The sequence below is a fragment of the Carassius carassius genome, chromosome 38 (genome assembly GCF_963082965.1).
Source record: "Carassius carassius chromosome 38, fCarCar2.1, whole genome shotgun sequence".
Lineage (NCBI taxonomy): Eukaryota > Metazoa > Chordata > Actinopteri > Cypriniformes > Cyprinidae > Carassius > Carassius carassius.
The window spans coordinates 5,623,557-5,647,356 of record NC_081792.1 but is presented as its reverse complement, the minus strand read 5'-3'; the positions used below and the strand labels follow the sequence as shown (position 1 = coordinate 5,647,356).

The 23,800-nt window shown below is 41.3% G+C and overlaps 1 protein-coding gene across 1 annotated transcript in view; it reads right to left on the bottom strand.

The window, feature by feature from the left end:
- Window positions 1–217: 217 nt before the first annotated feature.
- LOC132118950 (LIM domain and actin-binding protein 1-like) overlaps window positions 218–23,800 on the bottom strand; it is a 33,826-nt gene continuing 10,243 nt past the window's right edge. Inside the window, exons 3-15 of the mRNA XM_059528703.1 lie at window positions 22,978–23,364; window positions 22,596–22,689; window positions 20,404–20,570; window positions 18,705–18,762; window positions 10,701–10,885; window positions 9,922–9,993; window positions 9,809–9,822; window positions 8,622–8,745; window positions 8,075–8,168; window positions 7,797–7,874; window positions 2,850–2,926; window positions 2,388–2,521; window positions 218–1,518 (exon numbers count right to left, since the gene is read on the bottom strand). Coding sequence (XP_059384686.1) covers window positions 342–1,518; window positions 2,388–2,521; window positions 2,850–2,926; window positions 7,797–7,874; window positions 8,075–8,168; window positions 8,622–8,745; window positions 9,809–9,822; window positions 9,922–9,993; window positions 10,701–10,885; window positions 18,705–18,762; window positions 20,404–20,570; window positions 22,596–22,689; window positions 22,978–23,364 — 2,661 coding nt within the window. The 3' untranslated portion in view covers window positions 218–341. The remainder of the gene's footprint in view (window positions 1,519–2,387; window positions 2,522–2,849; window positions 2,927–7,796; window positions 7,875–8,074; window positions 8,169–8,621; window positions 8,746–9,808; window positions 9,823–9,921; window positions 9,994–10,700; window positions 10,886–18,704; window positions 18,763–20,403; window positions 20,571–22,595; window positions 22,690–22,977; window positions 23,365–23,800) is intronic.

Below are 23,800 nucleotides of genomic sequence, written 5' to 3'. Positions count from 1 at the left end.
CTTGACATTTATCATTCAACATAAAACTGAAATTATGTATTTTATTGGAAATTGGAATCAACCCTAAATATGTTTAGATTAAGAAACAATAAAAGTGATTTTTAAACCTTTTTTGTAAACAAGTCATTTCTTACAGCAATCAAAAGAAAACATGAATGTCAAAGTAAAAAAATACAGAAAAGTAGTGATAGTTCCATGTTTCAAGAATGAAGTTTAAAGAAAAGATGTACAGTACCATAGAACTTGGGTAAAATATTATAAAATACTTTTTTTATGTTGAATTTATACCAGCAATATTTTCAAATTAAATAATAAATGGAAGGGATTGAAGTTGTATATGATCAAACTATTGCCACTTCCTCCTCCTCCTCGTCTTCATCTTCATAGTAACGATTCCTCTTGATCATCTCCTCTACAGTCAGGGACTCCTCAGCCTCCTCTCCATCCCAGATGCCAACATCCTGAGATTTCCTAAGGGCTTTTTCTTCTACAGTTGGAGAGGATATGTCTTGGGAGGACTGGAGCTCAGGAGAAGTGCTTAAGCATTTCACCGTTTTTTCCTCATCTTCCACATGACCTTTTGGAAACTCATGTTGTTTTAGCTCAGGCTGCTTTTTTGTTAGTTGAGTCTGAGACTCTTTATTTGTTTGTTGTAGACCAGCTTCATTTTTTGTTTGTTGTGGCTCAACTTCCTCTTTTGTTTGTTGTGTCTGTTTGAGCATAGAAGGGGATATCTTGTCTTTCCTATCAAGTATGACTGGACTTTTAACATTCTCCTTGGATATGTTGTTGCTGTCCTTTGTCTTTTCATCTGGGATTTTTGCCTCCTTTTGCACTTCAGTTTTGTCTGTTTTCACTTTTGAACATGAACGAAGATCCTCCACCGAACCTTGTCTGACCAAAGCAACCTTGTGAAATAATGGTGACTCTTGTTTTGAAGCATTAGATAATGCTAAGCTTGGTGCCACAGAAAAGGGACGGCTCCGCTCTTTGAGTGAGGAACTACGTCGCAGACTTCTCAGTTCTGCTCTTTCAGGGATCTGCTGTGCAGGTGGAGCTTCTTCCTCTGGAGGCCACTTTGCTCTGAAAAGCTTGGATGAACCCTTTCCAACTTCAGTGGCTGGACTGGAGACTTTGGAGCTTCCATCACTGTCTGCAGGAGGTGGCCACACAACTCTCAGTTTTCTTGTTTCCACAGAAGTGGTTTGTGGTTTTTCTGTGAAACTGGTCATTTGATTTTTTTTCTCTAGAACTGCAGCCAGGTCAGTGAATTTGGCCAGTGGTGACTTCTCCACTTTAGGGCTCAGTTGTTCTGTTGGCTTCACTAACAAAGAGTCTTGACCAAATGGCTTTGAGTTTTCACCTTCCTCAGCTTCTTCCTTGTTTGTTCGTGGTGTCCACGTTTCTTTGTGTGGTCGATGGCCAAAGCCCTCATCATAGTTGCCCTTAGACTTGAATAGCTGGCTGAAGTGAGGTTTACAGTAGATATTGCCATGTAGAGAAGCATATGTCCCCAAACTGAAATAAACGAGATGCAAAAGAAGACATATTACTGCCATGTGAAGGGTATCTAAAATCTGACTTCAGTAGGTTGTTACAATTTACTAATATTGACTAAATCTTTTAATACATAGACCGAGGCTCTCAAAATGAATGTATTAATGTATGTGATTAATATGATTAAAATTAAATTATTAGCATTGTTTACACATTTATTCAGTATGCATTTGTATGTAATATTCAACAACATAATGTTTCATGGTAAATCCAACTTCACAGAACATTAACACAACAGTAGAAACAACAGGTAATACATGATGAAAATATTTTTCACTGAATATTTTTCATCTTCACTCTTCAGCTTTTAAATACCTTTTTACAAACCAAAATTATTGTTTGTGATAAAGTATTCTTTTTTTTCTTCTTTTTTTTTTTGGATGCTGTATTTTAAAGATAGTTTTGTATAACACCTCCTTGAACAAATCCTGCTACAGGGAGACTTAAAGACAGCTGACTGCCCTTGCTGTGACAAACCATGTGTAACCATATGACCTCTCAGAAATGTCTGGGAGCTTGTAAGTGCCTTGGTAGAAGACATTTCATGGAGTCACACCACCTGCAGGGACTGGCAAATCTGGTGCATTTTTTTTTGTGTGTGTCAAATGTCTACATAGACTAACAATGGAGGGACAGTAATCACACAGATTTCATTAAAAATATCTTCCTTTTTGATCAGGAGATGAACAAAACTCTTACGGGTTTGGAATGACATGAGGGTGAGTAAATGATGACAGAATTTAATTTTTTTGGATGAACTATCCCTTAAGTTGTATTGAAACCCCAGAATATTCTTTAAGAGATCAAAGTAATTTAAAACAAAAACTGACCTGAGCTTTGTACTACAAAAGGCACAGCGGAAGCAAGTCTTGTGGTAAATCTGCTGATTGGCAACATGTTTCTCTAATGGGTAAACAGTCTTCTGGCAGGATACACATCTTTCCTGGACAGGCAGATGAAATTTCTGTTCGGAGGGGAGGGGGGACAAGTATAATAACCATCTCATCAGCAAAGAAATTCAGTATTTAGTATAAATATTAGATTTTTATGGTATAAAATCTCGTATTCCATACTAACAGCAGATTGGCCCAAAATCTTTAAAAGAATTTAATGTTCATATTCTATACTCTACCACAGACAAACTGTATTATTTTTAATTTTGTATTTGACTATTAGCTATTATTAGCTAAATATAAAAGTGTTTTCTCCAGGTAGAATTAAATCTTTGTATGAACATAAAATCCATAAGCTTTTGTTTTAGATTAATAAAAATTAATGCATAGGCCACAGACCCTGGTCTCTTTAGGAGCGTCCTTGTTCTCTGAAAAAACTGTTGCTCCACTGGGACTTGTTGTGTGTACATGCTCTCCTGAAGGAAACACAAATAAATGACAGATCACTACATACCGTACACTATATACAGTACATCGTTCTGGCCTAACATTTTCTTCATAGTTTTTTTTTTTGTCAATCCATCCATCCAGCCATCCATCCATCATAAAACCCCTTAATTCACAAATTTACAAAAAGAAAAAAAAAGTAAGCTTCATATACTGCAAGACAATGACAATTCTAGAGGGAGGGCTGACATGTTAGGACTAGAGAATAATATTTTTAAGTCTAAAGGCATGTGTGCATATAACATAACTCAATATTTATAAAATCAGCTCATAGTTTCAGAATAGAATTGTAATAAAACAATGGACTCACCATTGATATTTGTGCAATTTGACCCAGGGAGTGTGCTCTGTATCAAATCAGAGAGAAAGGAGGAACAATCAATAAAGTAAATAGGAGTTTTGTTAAATCTTAAACAATTTACTATTTTATTATAACACCATGAGACATTCACTTTGACAAGTCTAAATAATATATTTAGACTAGATTTAGAAGGAAACATGGCTGTACCACTATCTGTCCATCACCAGCAGGTGGCGAAATATCCTTATGATCCATGCAGGGAACCTCTGTTTCTGACTGGTTTGCCTGAAACAAATGATAATCACTCCAAATCAGTGTACTTTAAAAAATAATCCAATCATGTATAAATAAAACAACATAATTTGTGTGTTATATGTGTTTTACCACAAGGGATTTACAGTTCTGCTACAATTACTATCTTCTAATTCTTGATTGTCTAATGCCCTTGACGATTGGAAGTAATTATTATTATTATTTGCAGTGTGATTTGTTGTTCTGGAAAGGATGATTCTGTGAAAGAAGTTTCTTTAACTCTGCAGTTACTGCACATCATTCCTATCAAGCAGTTAATTTTAATGAAACCATTATTGTTGTCATGAAAACTTTAGCATTGTAATGCACATTATATAGTTAATGTATTTAGTCTTTTTATTTAGTTAATTTAGTCTAGTATTTAGTCATAAATGATCCCTTCTAGTGAGCATTTCTCTCCAATCTCCACACATTGGAGAGAACAAACACGCACATCTGCCTGTTTCTAGCCTTCTCTAGGCTTACCAAGATGTGTGTGAAGACTTTCCGGTCATATTTGAAACCTAACATAGATGCATTGGCCCTTACATTTTATTTTGTAAAATGTAGTTTACTCTGTTTACATTGTTTACTCTGAGACTGTAAAAAGAATAGTTCACCCCAAAATGAACATTCTGTCATTCACCCACAATTTTAAGTTGTTTCACACCTGTATACACTATTTATTTATTCTTTTTTTTTTTTGCTTTACACAAAGGAAGAATATTTGTAACCTAACAGTTCTGGGGCACCACTGACATGTGTAATTTTTTTGCTGCCTCAAACTGTTAGGTTACAAAAATTCTTAAGAATATCTTCCTCTGTGTAGAGCAAAAATAAAAAAATGTCTAAAAGTGTGGAACAACGTGAGGTGAGAACATGACAGCATTTTGCTTTATTTCAGGAGCTTAGGGACCCACCCACAGGAAAAGGGGTAGAGGCCGGTAGTGTGACTGCTGCAACCTGGCAGTGGTACACTGCAATGGATGCTGCACTCCAGGGGCAGCACTCAGTTACTCTGCCCGTAAGTTGTTGCATCAAACCCACTGCCACTACAGGTGGCTCAGTCAGCACACCAGGTTCTACCCCTTCTGTGGAAGCCAGGAGTAGCCAGCAGTCAAGAAAGAGGCGACGGGACAGCCAGGATCTTCTTGAGTTTCTAAAAGAACAGGCAGAGAGGGAAGAGGAGAGGGAGAGAGAAGCATTGGCGAGAGAAGAGGAGAGAGAGAGGGCAGCAACAGCCAGAGCAGAGACATATCTGTCTCTGTTTGAAAAACTTAATAAATTCTAAATTAATGTTGTATTTAATGATAAATGATTTTATATAGATTATTTGAAAAAAAAAAAAAATAATAATAATGTTTCAATTTCAACCCTGGCAAATCATTGTTGTAGCAACAGTGTATTCTTTATATTTACAACAAAAACACAAATAATATAAAATAATGTAATATCCAATGTCTATAGTGGTATACAATTATTTACAATCATGCAGTTAAATCTCAAGAAGAACATACCAACATTAAGAAAACGTATAAATGTATCTATATCCATCTACTTGCACATTTATTCATACCTATCTTTCTAATTAATGTCATAGCTATTTTAACTGTTTATATTCCTCTTTTAATGAACATGACAACATCTGGAAAGGTTTACTGTCTAGATGTAGTACTGTTCAGTTAGACACCCAGGCAGTTCCACGGGAGAAGAAAGCTGAGCAGCCAGACGTCCTCTGAGATGGTTCCCTGATAGGTCCCTCTCACCCACTGCTGCATTCTCACCATCCTCGCTGTCTTCTTGTCCTTGGCTTTCCTCCTCCTCCAAGAGATAACCTCCCATCACACAGATGTTGTGGAGGATACAACAGGCACCAATCACCTTTGGGGCGAACAGTGGCCTGATCTCCAGGGCCCGCAAGAAAATTCCACACCAGTGAGTTTTTAACATCCCAAAAGTGCGCTCGAGGATGTTCTGTGCTTGTGCATAATGCCTGTTGTATCAGGCTTCAACTTGGCCTGTTAATCAAAAATCCTGTAGAAAATGTGTAGTGTATTGCAAATTCATGACGGTAACAATTTGGTTTATCGTGTGTGTGTGTCTGTCTGTCTGACATAAAAAAAGTGTTCTTACTCGCGACAGGCTGGCGGTATGGGGTCATGATTGCAATAGGATGCTGCAAGCAAGGGTATCCACCATCTCCCAAAAGATAGTATCCAGGTGGTGAATACAGAGCCTGCTGGTACATTGGTGATCTGCGCAGCACAATGGCATCGTGTACAGAGCCTGGATTGCCAATATACACATCTATAAATGTGCCTTTAGCATCACAGGTGCCCTGTAGAATGATGGAAGGGAAGATATTTCTATTTATGTAGCATCTTTTTTGTGAAATTGCAGGAGGAACAATCCTGATGTGGCACCAGCAGCACAGCGGAATGCCTCATGGCCAGCAAGGTGAGCAAAGCCACCCCCCACCTCATCCATTTCCTCTGCTTTTGGAAAATGAATAATTTTGTGGAGGATGGTCATCATCTCCTCCACAACATTGTGAACAGTCCTACAAACTGTTGAAAGTCGGTGGCATGCTGAAGTTATCTGATGTGACCCTGTAGGATGCTCCACAGGCAAGCCAATAAACCGTAACAAGTACTTCATTTTCACGGCTCCATCCATGGGCTTTTTGACGGGGCAGCATCTGTACCAGCATGTTGATGCTGTTCCTGGAGAGCCTGAAAGCTGGCTTTAAATCCTCTCCAGAAAAAAACTTGACCAGGATTGGTACCTGGTCATTGATCTGTGAATACCTGCGAGTGGGACTTTGTTCCTGTTAAAATATATAGATAATATATTAAGAATGTTTTTACTTTTGCTGTATTATGTATTTGTTATATGTATTGCTTTTAAAAAGTTTTTACTATATGTACTGTCGTTGCATTATGTATTTATTATATTTTTGGATTTTTAAAATGTTTTTACTTTATTTAATGTATTTATTAATATAGGCTATTTATTCAGTTGTTTTAAGGATTTTGTGTTGGTCTTAATGAGCATTCATTCATTTTGTGTTTCTTTAGTTATTTGCAGTGCGTTAACGCCATCTACCGGACACTTGTGGTAACGGCAGGTTTGGAGTACACTTTCTATTTTTCCTGTTGTATTCTCGTTTGGAACGATATTAGTGTTCAGTTAGTACATGACTTTTCCAGAGCGAGTTGCACTCCGTGTTGTGTAAATTCTGCAGTCAAGTTTCTTCAAACTACATTCAGTTGTGTTTCCCTTCGGGGGCAATGCCGGTGAGTAACACTGTGTGTAATATAAGGCGTTTTATATTAGTCTTTTCTTTAAGATGTGGAGGAAGAAAATTAACGTGTTGCCACGAAGTGTAGATTCCTCTGTTTCCCGTGTAATGGTAGCCCATGCTTAGTAGAAAACGATGTATGTGTTGCATTTGGTTTTGGAAATGATTGAAGAAGGCAATTTGAGTTAATAGGTACTTTTATTTGTGTTTACAGTTTTACAGCTTGTTTTTTGCACTGCTGTGTGTAAAATAAAGGAGAGGAGAAAAAAGACTTTGGGATAAAGCATCATCTCTTTTCTTTGTTCACCTCACCTGGCTGTTTATACGCGCTGGATAGCTAAATACGCATACGTTTAGTGAGGCCAGTACAGTAAAACGGCAGACCCTCGCCTGTCGAGAAGACAGAACTTCAACTGCCAGATAGAAAACAAGCCTGCATGTGACTTGCCCAGATTCCCCTGCTCCATAAGACATGGATTCTCCGACCGAAATGCAACTTCCCACTGGTGTGACTGATGCAGAAGCTGGTGACTGGGAGGTGAGATCAGAGCTATTTGCATCAAGCTCTGTTCGGGCACGATCTCAACACGGATCAACATGCAGCTCACGAAGGAGCACTGCGCTAGCAACCGCTAAAGCCAGAGCTCAAGCAGCAAGAACCAAAGCAGCCTATTCTGAAAAGGAAATGGCACTGAAACTTCAGAAAGCTGAAGCAGAACTACGAACTGCCAAAGCAGAAGCTGAATTGGAGGCATTGCGGTGTAGAAAAGAAATGGAGGCTGCAATAGCTGAAGCAGCAGTTCTTCAAGCAGAATTAGATGAAGACAACAGCCTCGGGGAACCGGAGTCAGAACTGAACCAAAGGTATTTCACTGCAAACAGCGTGCCACCGCAGAGAGATATAAAACAAGAATGCTATAATACTCTGCCCAGCCTGCACAGCCACCCGCTTCCACCTGCACGTCCTCCAACGCAGCCAGCCATAAGACCTCCAGTACAGCATCCAGCAACATCGCTTGCAGAGCTACCGACACACCCACCAGCAGAGTCACTGAGACCGACACCAGCCCCAAGACGGCTGCCACCGCCGTCACAGGTACTACTACAGCCACAGCAGCCATCCATGTTACCTACTAGTCTGTATTACAGCCCACACCAAGCCAGCAACCAAGCATGGCAGAGAGGAAAAGACCATGGGCTACCCAGTCCTGCTCCAAGCCCTACCTCGCCTCGTCACACGTCTGCTCAAGATGGACACAGCTCCCCGACTGTTGACCTGGCGAAGTTCATCACTAGGAACCAGATCGTCTCCACAGGGCTGATGAAGTCCGACGATAAGGCAGAGAATTACTGGGCGTGGAAAGTTTCATTCTGCAATGTCATAGACAATATAGGCTTGTCAGTAGCAGAAGAGACTGACCTTCTGATTAAATGGCTCGGCAAAGAGTCGTCCGAACAAGCACGCAGGCTCAGAGCAGCCTACATCAGAGACCCCCAGGGGGGCCTCCGAGCTATCTGGCAGCGCATTGAAGAGTGCTATGGCACCCCCGAAGCTATTGAAGGGGCGTTATTTGCCAGACTGGAAAGCTTCCCGAGAATCTCCAACAAAGAGCCAGCCAAGCTACGCGACTTAGCTGACTTGCTACAGGAACTGTACGCAGCAAAGCAGGATGGATTCCTTCCAGGACTAGCTTACCTTGACACTGCTAGGGGAGTAGCCCCAATCATAGAAAAGCTCCCGTATAATCTACAAGAGAAGTGGATGTCCTACGGCTCTCAGATAAAGCAACAGCATCAGATTTCCTTTCCCCCATTCGGCGTGTTCGTTGACTTCATTCAGAACCAAGCCAAAGCAAGAAACGATCCCAGTTTCAGAGTCACCATGCCACTTCTGCCTGCCACAAATAGAGACAAACACAAAAGCATCCAGAGTAGAGTCAACCAGTCTGTTGCAGTCCACAAGACTCAAGTCGCCGAGTCCAGCCAGAAAGGTGAGCCTGAAGCTGACTCTCTAGATCTCACCAAGCAGTGCCCAATCCACAAAAAGCCCCATTCATTAGGAGCATGTAGGAGCTTTAGAGACAAACTGCTAGCTGACCGTAAACAATATCTCAAAGACAATTCCATCTGCTACCGCTGTTGTGCTTCAACCACACATATTGCAAAGAACTGTGACAAAACCATAAAATGTGCAGAATGTCAGAGCATCAAACACGTCGAAGCCCTCCATCCAGGTCCATCACCATGGAAAGCAAAGCCACCCCCATCTACGTCAGAGAACGGCAGGGAGGGCAGTGAGAACCAGCAGCCTCCAGAGACGGTCTCCTCCAAGTGCACTGAGGTATGCGGTGAGGGTATGAGTGCTAGAGGCTGCTCCAAAATATGCTTAGTTAGTGTCTACCCACAAGGCCAGAGAGAAGCAACAACTAGAGTGTATGCTATCATTGATGAGCAAAGTAATAAATCCCTTGCACGTACAGAATTCTTTGAGATATTCAGCGACAATAGCACTCCATCTTCGTACACGCTCAAGACGTGTGCGGGCAGTATAGAGACTTCTGGAAGGAGAGCCTGTGGCTACATGCTGGAGTCACTGGACGAAAAGACCTGCGTCCCTCTTCCCGTCCTCATTGAATGCAATGAAACTCCCGAACAACAGGTCTGAAATCCCAACTCCCAGTGCAGTTTTACATCACCCTCAACTGAGATGCTTAGCCAGTGAGATTCCTCCATTAGACCCCAGTGCCCAGATACTGCTGTTGCTAGGGAGAGACATTTTGAGTATACACAAGATCAGAAAACAGATCAACGGCCCCGACAATGCCCCATTCGCTCAAAAGCTAGACCTAGGCTGGGTGGTGATCGGCGATGTGTGCCTCTGCACAGCACACCGCCCCTCCTCAGTCACTTCCCTCAAAACATGCATCTTGGGAGATGGCCGCCCCAGCTATCTCACACCCTGCTCCAGCCACCTGCATGTGAAAGACCCTCCACACAGTCACTCAGTCCTTCATGATCCTCCATCTCAGCAAGCCGCCGTTCACACTGCTTCTCTGTTGCACGGGGATCACCTGAAGTTCTCCGTCTTCCACTGCACCGACAAAGATCACCAACCTGCTCCGTCCATCGATGATCTCAACTTCCTGAGGATCATGGATACTGAGGTATATCAAGATAGCACTCAAAACTGGGTCGCACCTCTACCTTTTCGGACCCCGAGAGAACGTCTGCCAAATAACAGAGACTATGCCATGAAAAGACTCAAGTCAGTCTGCCGCACACTAGAGAAGAAACCTGACATGAAAGAACAGTACATGCAGTTCATGCAAAAGATGATTGACAGTCAACATGCAGAGAATGCCCCCGTCCTCCAAGAAGGACAAGAAAGCTGGTATTTGCCATCTTTCGGCATCTACCATCCCAAGAAACCTGAACAGATTCGAATAGTGTTCGATTCAAGTGCTCAGTATGAAGGGATTTCACTGAACAGTGTCTTGCTCAAAGGCCCAGATCAGAACAATGACCTGTTAGGCGTCCTCATCAGGTTTAGAAAAGAGAAAATTGCTGTGACTGCAGATATTCAACACATGTTTTACTGTTTTGTAGTCAAGGAGGAGCACAGAGACTACCTGAGGTTTCTATGGTTCCGCGACAACAAATGGGACAGTGACATAGTAGACTATAGAATGCGTGTGCATGTGTTTGGCAACACACCGTCTCCTGCTGTAGCAATCTACTGCCTCAGGAGGGCAGCGAAAAAAGCAGAATCTGAATTCGGCTCTGATGTCAGAGCGTTCATCGAGAGAGACTTTTATGTTGACGATGCTCTGAAGTCGTTTGCAACAGAGACCGAGGCCATCAACTTGGTGAAGAGGGCACAGGAGATGCTCTTCCACAACAGCCTCCGGTTGCACAAGATCGCATCAAACAGTGCAGCTGTCGTGGCTGAATTTCCCCCGAAGACCTTGCAAATAGCATTAAAGACCTGGACTTTGCCACGGATAACATCCCTGTGCAGCGTAGCCTGGGTATCAGCTGGAACATAGTCACAGACACATTCACCTTTCAAGTACAGCGTGACGACAAACCTTTCACACGCAGAGGCGTGCTCTCAACCATAAACAGCATCTTTGATCCGCTCGGCTTTCTCTCACCTGTCACTATACAAGGGAGATCGTTGCTGAGAGAGCTGACCATAGAAAACCGTGAGTGGGATGCGCCATAACCTGGACACCTCCAAGCGGAGTGGGTGAGTTGGAAGTCCTCCCTTCAATGCCTTCAAGACATACAGATCCCCCGCTGCTACACATCTCTCTCCACCTCTGCAGCAAGCACGAGAGAGTTGTGTGTGTTTGCGGATGCTTCAACCAAAGCAATCGCAGCGGTTGCCTACTTGAAGGTGACCGATGAAAATGGACGCTCCGAAGTCGGATTCGTGCTTGGCAAAGCAAAGCTGGCACCAGTGAAGGAGACTACAATCCCCAGACTCGAACTCTGTGCTGCAGTCCTTGCAGTTGAGATAGCTGAGACTGGTGTGAGTAGCATGGACTCGCACATGAACTCTGTCACTTTCTATTCTGACAGCAAAGTTGTGTTAGGTTATATTAACAATGAGCAGAGAAGATTTTATGTCTATGTAAGCAACAGGGTCCAACGCATCAGACAAGCAACGTCACCTCAACAGTGGAAGTATGTCCCCTCAGAGCTCAACCCGGCCGACCATGGCTCCAGATCCGTTACTGCTGCATCATTGAGAGACACCAACTGGCTGACCGGACCCGCCTTCTTGTCTGGTAAGCCTCCAGCTGATCATCAGTCACTGTTTGAGCTAGTTGAACCAGAATTAGACTCTGAGATCAGACCTCAGGTCGCAACGCTAGTCACTGAAATCACACAGCCCAGCTTAAGAACTGAACGCTTCGAGCGCTTCTCAAAGTGGAATTCTGTGTTAAGAGCACTTGCGGTCCTGATTCACATAGCCCAGTGTTTCAGACTAACGGACAAAGACAACACATGCAGAGAGTGGCATACCTGTAAGAAAGCAATCACGCCAGAGAACCTGGAACAAGCAAATAAACTGTTGATCAAGAACATGTAGCAGGAAAGATATCCTAGTGAATTCAGTAACACTCAGAGTAAATCAGGCATTCCAAAACAGAGTAACATTGCAAAGCTGTGCCCAATGGTTGACAGCTTTGGACTTCTCAGAGTGGGCGGACGCATCTCTCAGTCTGGCCTTGAGATAAACCGCACCAATCCCCTCATCATCCCAGTTCAGCACCACCTAACGACTCTCCTTGTGCGCCACTATCACGAGCAGGTAAAACACCAGGGCAGACACTTTACAGAGGGGGCCATCAGGGACGCTGGACTGTGGCTGGTGGGCGGAAAGAGATGTATCAGAGGCACTCTGTCCCAATGTGTCACCTGCAGGAGACTGCGTGGCAAGCAAGAGCTTCAGCTGATGGCAGATCTGCCTGCAGACCGGCTACAAGCTGCCCCACCGTTCACGTACGTAGGCTTGGACGTGTTTGGCCCATGGGAGGTTATCAGCCGTTGGATGAGAGGAGGACAAGCAAACAGCAAAAGGTGGGCGGTAATGTTCACTTGTCTGTGTGTGCGTGCCGTACACATTGAAGTGATAGAGACACTGAGTGCATCTAGTTTCATAAATGCTCTACGGAGATTTTTCTCCATCAGAGGCCCTGCCACACAGATTAGGTCTGACAGAGGCACTAACTTTACTGGTGCTTCAAAAGAATTGAATCTGGAAGATGACACAGACATGCAACGTTACCTACAAGACCAACAATGCACATGGATTTTCAACCCCCCGCACGCCTCCCATATGGGAGGTGCCTGGGAGCGACTTATCGGGGTGGCCCGTCGCATATTAGACTCCATGTTCCTGCAGCAACTCTTCTCTTCATTGACACACGAGGTCCTCGTCACACTCATGGCAGAGGTGTGTGCAATTATGAATGCGAGACCCCTGCTGCCTGTGTCAACTGACCCCGAGAACCCTCTCATACTCACCCCCTCCATGCTTCTGACACAAAAGACAGAAGCCCCATCGTCACCTCCGCCTGACTTTGGCAAGGCAGAGATCATCCGTCACCAATGGAAGCTGGTACAACATCTCGCAGAGACATTTTGGCACAAATGGCAACGTGAATACTTGAGCACCCTGCAAAGTCGTGCCAGGTGGCAAGACAAAAGGCCTAACTTGCGAGAAGGAGACGTCATCTTGATGAGAGACAATGCAGTGCCAAGGAACCACTGGCCAATGGCAGTGGTTATCAAAACTTTTCCCAGCAGAGATAATGTTGTCAGGACTGTAGATATCAGAGTGATTCGTCACGGCACTCCTAAAGTGTTTAAAAGACTTGTAACTGAACTTGTCTTACTTTTCTCCCCTAAACAGGATGTTACTTGTGTTTAAGTAAAGTGTGTGCATTTAAAAGGTAACAGATGTGGTATCCTTAGGATACCAGGCAGGGAGTGTGTTGGTCTTAATGAGCATTCATTCATTTTGTGTTTCTTTAGTTATTTGCAGTGCGTTAACGCCATCTACCGGACACTTGTGGTAACGGCAGGTTTGGTGTACACTTTCTATTTTTCCTGTTGTATTCTCGTTTGGAACGATATTAGTGTTCAGTTAGTACATGACTTTTCCAGAGCGAGTTGTACTCCGTGTTGTGTAAATTCTGCTGTCAAGTTTCTTAAAACTACATTCAGTTGTGTTTCCCTTCGGGGGCAATGCCGGTGAGTAACACTGTGTGTAATATAAGGCATTTTATATTAGTCTTTTCTTTAAGATGTGGAGGGAGAAAATTAACGTGTTGCTACGAAGTGTAGATTCCTCTGTTTCCCGTGTAATGGTAGCCCATGCTTAGTAGAAAACGATGTATGTGTTGCATTTGGTTTTGGAAATGATTGAAGAAGGCAATTTGAGTTAATAGGTACTTTTATTTGTGTTTACAGTTTTACAGCTTGTTTTTTGCACTGCTGTGTGTAAAATAAAGGAGAGGAGAAAAAGGACTTTGGGATAAAGCATCATCTCTTTTCTTTGTTCACCTCACCTGGCTGTTTATACGCACTGGATAGCTAAATATGCATACGTTTAGTGAGGCCAGTACAGATTTTGTCAAAAATTTACTAAAATCTGCCATAATTAAATTTCCCTCTAACATTTGCTCTTTTTGTGAAGTATTTCTTTATAGTCTATTTCGGTTTCATTCATTTATTGATAAGCTCTAGCACAACATTCATCCCAGAGTCTAACCCCCGGTTTCACAGACAAGGCTTAAGCCTAGTCCTAGACTAAAATGTAAATCTGAGCTGTTTTATCGAAAAGAAACTTGCACCGACTGATCTTAAAACATGTCAGTGCTTTTATTTTGTCTTAAGATGCACACCAGTAATACTTTTTTCGAAGGAATGTTTATAAAAAATACTTAAATGTCCTAATTGAACTATGGCCTAATCCTGGTTTAGGCTAAGCCCCGTCTATGAAACCGGGCCTAAAAGTTGTAGCCTATATGATTATTATAGATATTAAATTGTCCTGTTTGTGTTAATGCAGTAATATTATGTGCACCTAACTATATAAAGATGATACACAATCAACTTATTTGAGCACCACAAAGACAAATAAAAGGTGTGTGAAGTGTAAGCTAGTTAATTTAAATGTTATCAACTGTCAGACCTATTGTACTTGTCAGTTTATTTGGTACACTGAAAAATCTAATGTAGTCTCATTACATCCCTGCAATAGTTCACATAACGTTTTGTGAGATAGTACTTTGTAGTCTGTTGATAGGGTGCCTATATGATACATTATAATAAATTTTTATTATTACTTTTCATTTGGATATACCTAACTAAGTCCACATAAGTATATGGGCAGTTTATGAAGAAAGAATAATTAGAAAAATGTACAAAGCTGGAGAGACATGCTAATATGGCACGTCTCTTCACCATTCTCCGCTGCATCCTGGCTTTTCTTTGAAGGATTTGTCTCCTCCATTTGGCAGCCTCCTCTTCAGCATCTTGATAAATAGCAATTGCAATGGCAATCCTAAGCTGTTCCATTTTGATTTACACTTATTTACAATTGATTTACACCTTTCAACCGTTTTTCCCGTTTTTTTTATTTAAATTGTAGCTGAGTGGGTTTATTGCTAGATTGTTCTTAATGAAAAGAGGCAGTTGTTTCCACATATTTTATTAATTTTGAACGACGTAAATATAAAAAAGGAGCTAATTCAAGTAAAACATGCATGCTGAGTGACGCTATCAAGTACGCTGCCGTTCCATTTGTAGAATGACTCGTCCTCGAGAGTTCGTTCTTCTGAGTCCAACTTGGCATGTCCCAACTCGGAATGACGGAAGTCCAGACTCTGCGAACTTTGTATTGAGAAACCCCCGGACTGTCTGTTGTTGGTCTCAAGTTCGGTGTCTATTCCCGCCGTTCCCCCTGGCTGTAAGCCAAAACGTGCTACGATTGGTCAGCTCAATGTGGCCGTTATTTGATTGGCTTGAGTAAACGGTGGGTGGAGTCCACTTATTTGTGGATTTATCTGCACGTCGACGCTAGAAGTGTTTCAAATCCACAAATGCACAGGAACCGATCCACAAATGCGTGCAGTGATTTACAAATGCACAGACAGCGGTTCACAAATAAATGCCAGGTAGAGTTGTGTTTGTGACATTAAACACATTTGTTAAAATTTTTTTTTTTGCAAATCTCATTTTATTTATTTGTGAGTTTTATGTTTTTTGTGAAACTCTTTATATTTATTTGTGAATTTGATATATTTTTGTGAATCTTGTTACATTTATTTGTGTATCATAATCTATTTATTTGGAATAATGCAACAATTCTAGCCCCATACTGGAGGGCCAGTGCGCTGTAGAGTTTAACTCCAACCCTGATCAAACTTACCTACCTGTGATTTTCTAATGATCCTGAAGACATTGATTAGCAAAGTGGATCTTGTGGGCCAGATTTGAGGATCCCTGATCTAGAGGCTTTAGTATATAGATTTGGTGTTGAACCAGTCTGTTTGTGGGAGTGTCCCAACTAAGGGGTAATGAACTGTGGTATTATTCTGTGTCTCTAGGCACCAAGTTCTTGGTCACATCAGTATGGTAACTTAAGCTACATTTAATTTCAAAGCAGGTGAGCAGGCATTTATTCAGTATAGCACAGTGTGAATTAATGTTCCCATCAGTGTTGGGGAGTAACTAGTTACATGTAACGGCGTTACGTAATTTAATTACAAAATAAATGTAACAGTAATCAGTTACAGTTACTAAGAAAAAATGAGTAATTAAATTACAGTTACTTATGAAAATTGTAACGATTACAAAGAGGATTACATTTGAATATTTACACACATCCACATACAGCTTATTTCTTTCCCAAATTGCACTAAGACATATGGCCCATAATCTCCGAGACGCGGAAAACACATTCGTAGAATCCAGTCATAAAAATGGAATTCAGCCTATAACGCGGACGCAATATGCCACATTTTGGACGAATAAATCAAAAGTAGGTCAGTACACTTGAATCAAACCCGATATGGACTGATGTCTGTGAATATTAAGCCGCAAAAAGACTGAATATGAATCATACACATTCTGCGTGTCTGTGGAAATCAGGCGCTGACTGGAAATCGGGAGAACCGGGGCCTGGCAGACGATTTGGCCTTCTACTTTAATATTGTTATTGTATAATTGCAGGCCGAATATACTAAAGCGATTATTTCCGAATCCGCCATTCGATAATTAAATCTCTAATAAATCATGAATCGGTTAGTCGTGACTGGCAATGGTTGGGCTCGCGCGTTCTCTGCACCTCCGCCGAACGGTTTGGATCAGACTCCGAGTAATCAATGCGAGAGAGAGAGACCGGAGTGAGATGTGTAAGCGCACAGCTGGAGCAGAGAAGCAACACTTCTGTTCAGGGTTTCAGGTGCAGGTCAGTTTCATCTGTAAATATGCTAATGTAGTTTTGTCTTTGTTTACTTAGTCAAGCAGCAGCAGCACATTGCTCACAATCACTCAAAATACTGTATAAACTACGTCATTATTATCTATTGTAATGTTACAGTAGTAAGTTAGCAGACAAATCATCATATTTTATCATAGGTTTAGGGGGAGCTAGTGCATACAAAAACACAACGCTTAGGAAAATTAATGTAGCCTATGGTATGACACTAACCGTGGTTTAACTATGGAATTTGTAGTAAAAATAAATACAAGTGGTAATTAATTTGCCAAAAAAAACAAAATTGCACTTACAAAACATGGTAAAAGTCAAATAAAAATCTTCAGTATTAAAGTCATGAGAGATGGATGGACAATGGAAGTGAAGGTGCAGTTCAGGAGAGAACTCTTAATTACGTTGCAAGTCCCCCAACCTAAGGATTCAAATCTTTTTCATGTCAGGTCCAAAAAAAAATAGGGTTGTCCATGTATCAGAATGGGTTGTGGGTGTATGAGTGTGAGATTTCCCAACCTATTTTTTTTCCCAGTCCGCCCCTCATGGAAATTAATCTCTAGAAAAGTCACTTCATGAGCATTTTTTACTTATTTTGAGAAACTATCATCATATCATATACAAAGAGACAGCAGTGTTTCAAAAAAACACCAATGTTTCAGGAGTTTAGTACACAAAATAGGACACATGCTTATTAGATAACCGTGTTTGAGTTGATGTATATGCTTTTATTTTTTTATTAACTATTTTCCCCCAAACTATTGTTAGATGCAGTTAGATGCCTGTAGTTATGCAAAGATTTGGTTTCAAAAACAGTATCTATAAACTATTTCTTTTGATTTTAAATCTGCTTTGAACTTCAGATCAATCTCTAAGTAAAAGGCAGTACTAAAGTCTGATTGTGTGGTGGATGTGTTCAAATGTGATCATCTTAATTCAGGTGATGAAGGATGGTGAAAGTCTGACAGTATTGAGCACTACTTTAAGGTTAAACCTGCATGGTGTAAAATGGTTGAAGATGATTAACAGTTGCAAATTAACATTCATTAGAAATTTATAAAAGTAATCAAAATGTACTCAAAAGTAATTAGTTACATTACTTTATTAAAGTAATTAAAAAAGTTACACTACTATTACATTTTAAATAGGGTAACTTGTAATCTGTAACCTATTACATTTCCAAAGTAACCTTCCCAACACTGGTTCCCATAGCATCAAGACCATGACAGCATCAAAGTTCCCTTCGAAAGGGAACATCTTAGGTTTATGTATATTTCAGATGGAAGATGGGATACTGTGTCTTATTGCCATACTTCAGGCATGACTGCGCATCTTCCTTCAAACAATTCAAAGTTGATGAATCTTTATATGGGCCTTTTATAGTTTGCTGGTGCACTAGTGATACCAAATGACTGCTGTAGCCAAACAAAATTGGTGTTTATATACCTGTGATTTGTCCTGTTCCCATCTCAGGGAACCCGGTAATTTACATAACCCCAAAATGCTTTACAGACTCTAGTAAGCCAACATATACACATTCAGTTCAAGGTGTAATGTAGGACCAAACAACAGACGATGCTTAAATAAATTCTACATGCACAAGAATAAAAACTTCATGGTATTAAATGTACTCACAGAGCGCTGCACAATAAAAGAAGCCTGTCTGGTGACCGCCAATTGATATTTCACCATCCTGTCCTTGATAGAGGCGCTGCGCTTCAGACTTGGTGTACCTATGAAAGATTTTATTTATTTATATATTCATTTATTGACTTACTTTCCTTCAGCAACTAGACATCATACAGACAGATGTATTAGTCTTTGTTTTTGTTTTCTACTATTTACCTTTGTTGTCCATTTGTGTGTCCACATCCTCGGAGCTGCTTTTCATGTCTGCTTGCACCTGAGGAATTAAGTACAAACCATGTAAACCAGTGACAGATTGAAAACATCTGCATATAAAATTTGACACAGAATTTGTAGTGAGCATACAACAATGGTATTCACATGTAAGTGTAGAAGGTAATAGCACAAAGTTGACATAAACTTTACTATGCATCCACTGAAACATCAACTGTAACGTCTTCTAGAACCTCTGAAGCTTTTATAGGTAGTGCCAATCCTTTTAAGATAATTATCTTCGCAGTGAACAAAAAATAATAAAATAATAAATAATTTATAATATAAATAATTAAATACATTTTAAAATTCAACGATGGATACATTTAGAACATGAACATGTTTAAATAAACCAGGTTACATCAGCAAGGGAAAAAAGCAAGGAGACAGATGGATAAAGAAACAGTGTGTAGTCTGTTGAAGGCTTTGTACTCCTGCAGAGATCTGGTTGGGTTTAAAGAACATGCTTATGTGCATACCAGTGCCATGACATCATCAATGGCATACAACACAAGCATGAAGCAAACAGATGGGGAATACTATAGCTGAGTTTGGCATAACGTGTTTTGGGTGTACCAAGTACACATGACAGTACACATATAGAACTAAAACATTTTTGTAAAGCTTCTTTTTCGCTCCATCTGAATACTAGCAATTAACTCACCACACATTGTGAACAAATTTAGACTGATTCCATGGTTTATAAAACAGCACAAAAATAGTAAGTGAATAAGTGTAAACAATTAAAAGTCTAGTGCAAAAAAACATACTGTATACAAATATGTAAGCACAGAGATAATAACTGCTAATGTAGAAAAAAAAAATATCTTTCCATTATCAAAAATGGTTTCAGCACAGTCTCTGTGAATCTACCAGCAGCAAATGGGAAAAAGCATAAAAAAATAAAAATAAAATAAAAAGTAAGTAGATTTGAATGAATGAAAGAACACTACACTTGACAAATTATCTTTTTACTATAGATACAGATATTTTTTTATTAAATTTAATCAAAATGTCCAAATGTATGCTTATTATGGTTTTGCAGCACAGAAAGACAGACTTTGAAAAAGGTTTAACTGAGTTAATTAGTAAGAACCATACCATCAGATAACACTAAAGCATCAGTTATATTCTTATAGAAAAAAATGATGTTCTTTAAAAAAACATTTGAGAACTACTTAAGAATTTTTCAAGTATTTCAGTAAGAAAAAAAATGCATCCTGGACCTGTAATATGCTACAAAAATCCTACAGTATATTGAACATTACTCATCTCCCAAAGTCAAATAAAACATACATTGTCTGTAATGGCACAGTTTGTGATGTATGAGTCCATAACAGATGTTCCCCTTCAGGAACTCAAGCTGCGTCGAGAAATGCTTTGGGAATGCCCCTGCGTGACTGCGTTCTGAATTAAATGTAAAATCAGTCCAATGGAGCAGTGAGACGTCACGAGTGGGATGACGTGAGCAACCAGGAAGTATAAAAGTACTTCTGGCAGAGCCCAAGTTACCTTCTGCTCTTCAGCAGCGTATGTGACTAGTATGTGTCAGTCCTATTAATTGTTGTCTGTCAGTCCACAAGCACTTCATTAAGTATGTCTAAAGCGATGTCAAAATCTATGGCAAACAAATGGCATTTCAGACGTTGTGTTCCTCCCTGCCCACGATATCTGGCAGCAGGAGATACACATGATCTATGTGTTGTTTGTTTAGGAGCTGAGCATGCACGGTCAGCACTCGTGTTTGATGAGAATGGCCAGGCTCGTGATCCCGCTGGTAGTGGTCCCGCTGTTGCTGAGGCACAGCGTAGACTGTTGTCATTGGGATCACAGGTGGATTTATGGAGGGATCCGAGACAGGCTCGTCCTTTTCTCTGTCCTCATCCGCTAGATCCACGGCTCCCTCTCAGAGATCGGAAGCCCGCACTGCGGTTTCTTCCCCCCGGAAAGAGAGTCAGGCATTTCATCTATATTCCTCTGAGGAGGTGGATGTGATTAGTGACTTGCCACCACAGTATGTCGAATACGAGGAGCTTGTGGATGTTGTGACTCGTGTTGTAGCAAAATAAAATATTGATTGGCCAGCCGAGAAACAGGATGCTTGTCCTAAAGGTAAATTAGATGAGTGTTTCCTGAGAGCTAGATCACAGCCTTCATGACAGAAATCTGACGTGGTAGCCGAACTACGTCAGGCCACAGATTTGTCCCTCTGGGCCACCAAAGAAGCAGCCAGAGCCATCGGTCATTCAGTGGCAGCAATGGTGGCCACAGAGCGACATCTGTGGTTGAATCTGTCCAATATACAAGATAAGGATTCTTCAACCCGCACCCCTCCGCAGAAAGTATGGTGGTCGGGGCGAGGATCTCAGTCAGGGTCTTCTAGACCGAAAATGGATCTGCAGACCGTAAATTTTTAAAATTGGCCCTTGACTACAAGGTTTAACTGAGTTGATTAGTAAGAACCATACCATCAGATAACACTAAAACATCAGTTATATTCTTACAGAAAAAAATGATGTTCTTTAAAAAAACATTTGAGAACTACTTAAGAATTTTTCAAGTATTTCAGTAAGAAAAAAATGCATCCTGGACCTGTAATATGCTACAAAAATCCTACAGTAACAGGATGCTTGTCCTAAAGGTAAATTAGATGAGTGTTTCCTGAGAGCTAGATCACAGCCTTCATGACAGAAATCTGACGTGGTAGCCGAACTACGTCAGGCCACAGATTTGTCCCTCTGGGCCACCAAAGAAGCAGCCAGAGCCATCGGTCATTCAGTGGCAGCAATGGTGGCCACAGAGCGACATCTGTGGTTGAATCTGTCCAATATGCAAGATAAGGATTCTTCAACCCGCACCCCTCCGCAGAAAGTATGGTGGTCGGGGCGAGGATCTCAGTCAGGGTCTTCTAGACCGAAAATGGATCTGCAGACCGTAAATTTGTCAAATAGGACCTTGACTTAAATAGGACCTTGACTAAGCGCTCCTGATGCCAAAAGCGTCAGGTCCCTGAGGGCAGCCGCTGGAGATTTCGATCAGGAAGGACCTCCTCTCTCAGGCGGGGGGCACCATTCTTCACCCCAGACCAGAGATGTGGAAGCTGTGGGCATGCTTCTGGTCTCTCAACTGAGGTTGTTGAGACTATACTACAGAGCTCCCACCACAAGAAAACAGTATGTCCTCTGCAGGGTTATCTCCCTCCACTCTGAAAGTATACTCGGCAGCCTTATCTGCTTACCACACCCTTCTGGTTGGCAAATCATTGAAAAGACACCCACTTGTCACTCGTTTCCTACATGGCACCTTGAGGGTGAGGCCAGTGCAGTGCACTAAGGTACCCTCATGGGACCTGGCAGTGATGCTGGAGGGCTTGTGCAATCCCCCCTTTGAACCAATTTCAGTCAGTTCAGTCAAGTTCCAGTCAAGTTTCTCATGCTCAAGACTATTTTTTCTTTTCAGTACTTCCTCACTAAAATGTATGGGGCATCTTCAGGCTCTTTCTGTATCGTGCCTGGAATTTGCTCCAGGCAAGGTTAGGGCATTCCTTTACACGAGGGTGGGGTATGTCCCTAAGGTGCCTACTTCTTCGCCAGAGTCCATAGTACTTCAGGCATTCTGTCTGTGTTCCAGGAAGTAGGGCCAAAAAACGCTAAATCTGGTCTGTTCAGTTTGAGCACTGGACGCTTACGCACACAGAGCTGCCCCATGGCGTAAGGCAGATCAGCTGTTTGTTTGCTTTGGTCTGGCAAAGAAAGGATCTCCGGTGACCAAGCTGACTGTGAGTAGGTGTGGTCGAGACCATCTCGCAAGCCTACGAGTCCTCTGGCCTCCCTTCACCTATTCGGGTCAGAGCGCACTCGACCAGGAGTATGGCGGCCTCCAAATCTTTTAACTTGGGTGTGGCCTCGCAGAATATTTGTGCTGTGGCGGGCTGTAATTAGTAATTTGCATGGAAATTGTGTTCAATTACCATAAAATAAAATTTTAAATGAATTGTCCTAAGTAGACTGCATCTTCTTTATGCAATACAGTTTTAGATGTATTTTCTTTGATTAAGTGGTAAAAAATTACCTGGACATTTCTTCATATAAGATTTGCCTTGTAAGAGTAAAAATGCAACTAATGTGTTTTTTTTTTTTTGCTTTTTTCACAAAGAACCAGGAAGTTAAATATACAGAGGGCAGAGAGAGGTAATGACATTCATATGTAACTATCTCACCTTGCTTTTGCCCTTTTCATATTTCATTTTTAGGTTTTTGAGGGGCAGGGCTGGTTTCTCCACAGGGGAACATGGATCGGTTGCAGTCATATTTTTTTCATCCTCTTTTACACACTTTGTTTGTTCAGTCTCCATTTCTGGCTTTATTTTTGTAGTTTTCTCATGGGAGGTTGACTCTTGAGTCAGGCTGGGCTGTCGCATGAGTTTGCTGGAGGAAGCAGGTGGTTCTGGAGGACTGCTGGGTTTGCAGGAAGCAGACCGAGCTGTCAGGCTCACAGGTGCCACACTCAGCTGAGGAGCCGATTTCTTCTGATGTGTCTGTTCCCAGCGTTTCTTCAAAACACTCAGGTTTCCTGATCGCAGGGACAGAGGCACACTGTCAACAGACTGAGGAAGAGTGCAAGTTATTAATTTATGTAGAGATCAATTACAAACATACAATGAAAGAACAAACAAACAAACAAACAAAAAACCTGTGGTGAATTACTTTAATATGTTCTGTAAGAAAATATGTGGTGCTTGTCACAATGTTAGGGTGTTGCTAGAGTTTTGCTATGTGGTTGCTAGGGTATTAACAGAATTCTATGGCAAAGAGGCCTGATTTCTTAGAAAGGTTATAAATTACATACTCTCCTGCTCTGCATGTATCATTCATATTTTATGTTGTAAAACTGTATATTCTTCATAATAACCTAGATCAGGGATCAGCAACCTTTTCGGCATGACGTGCCATTTTTTATTTTTATGGTTAACCACTGTGCCAAGTGTGCACAGCCCCCCCCCCCCCCCCCACACCCCGATATAATTCTGTATTTAAACGGTA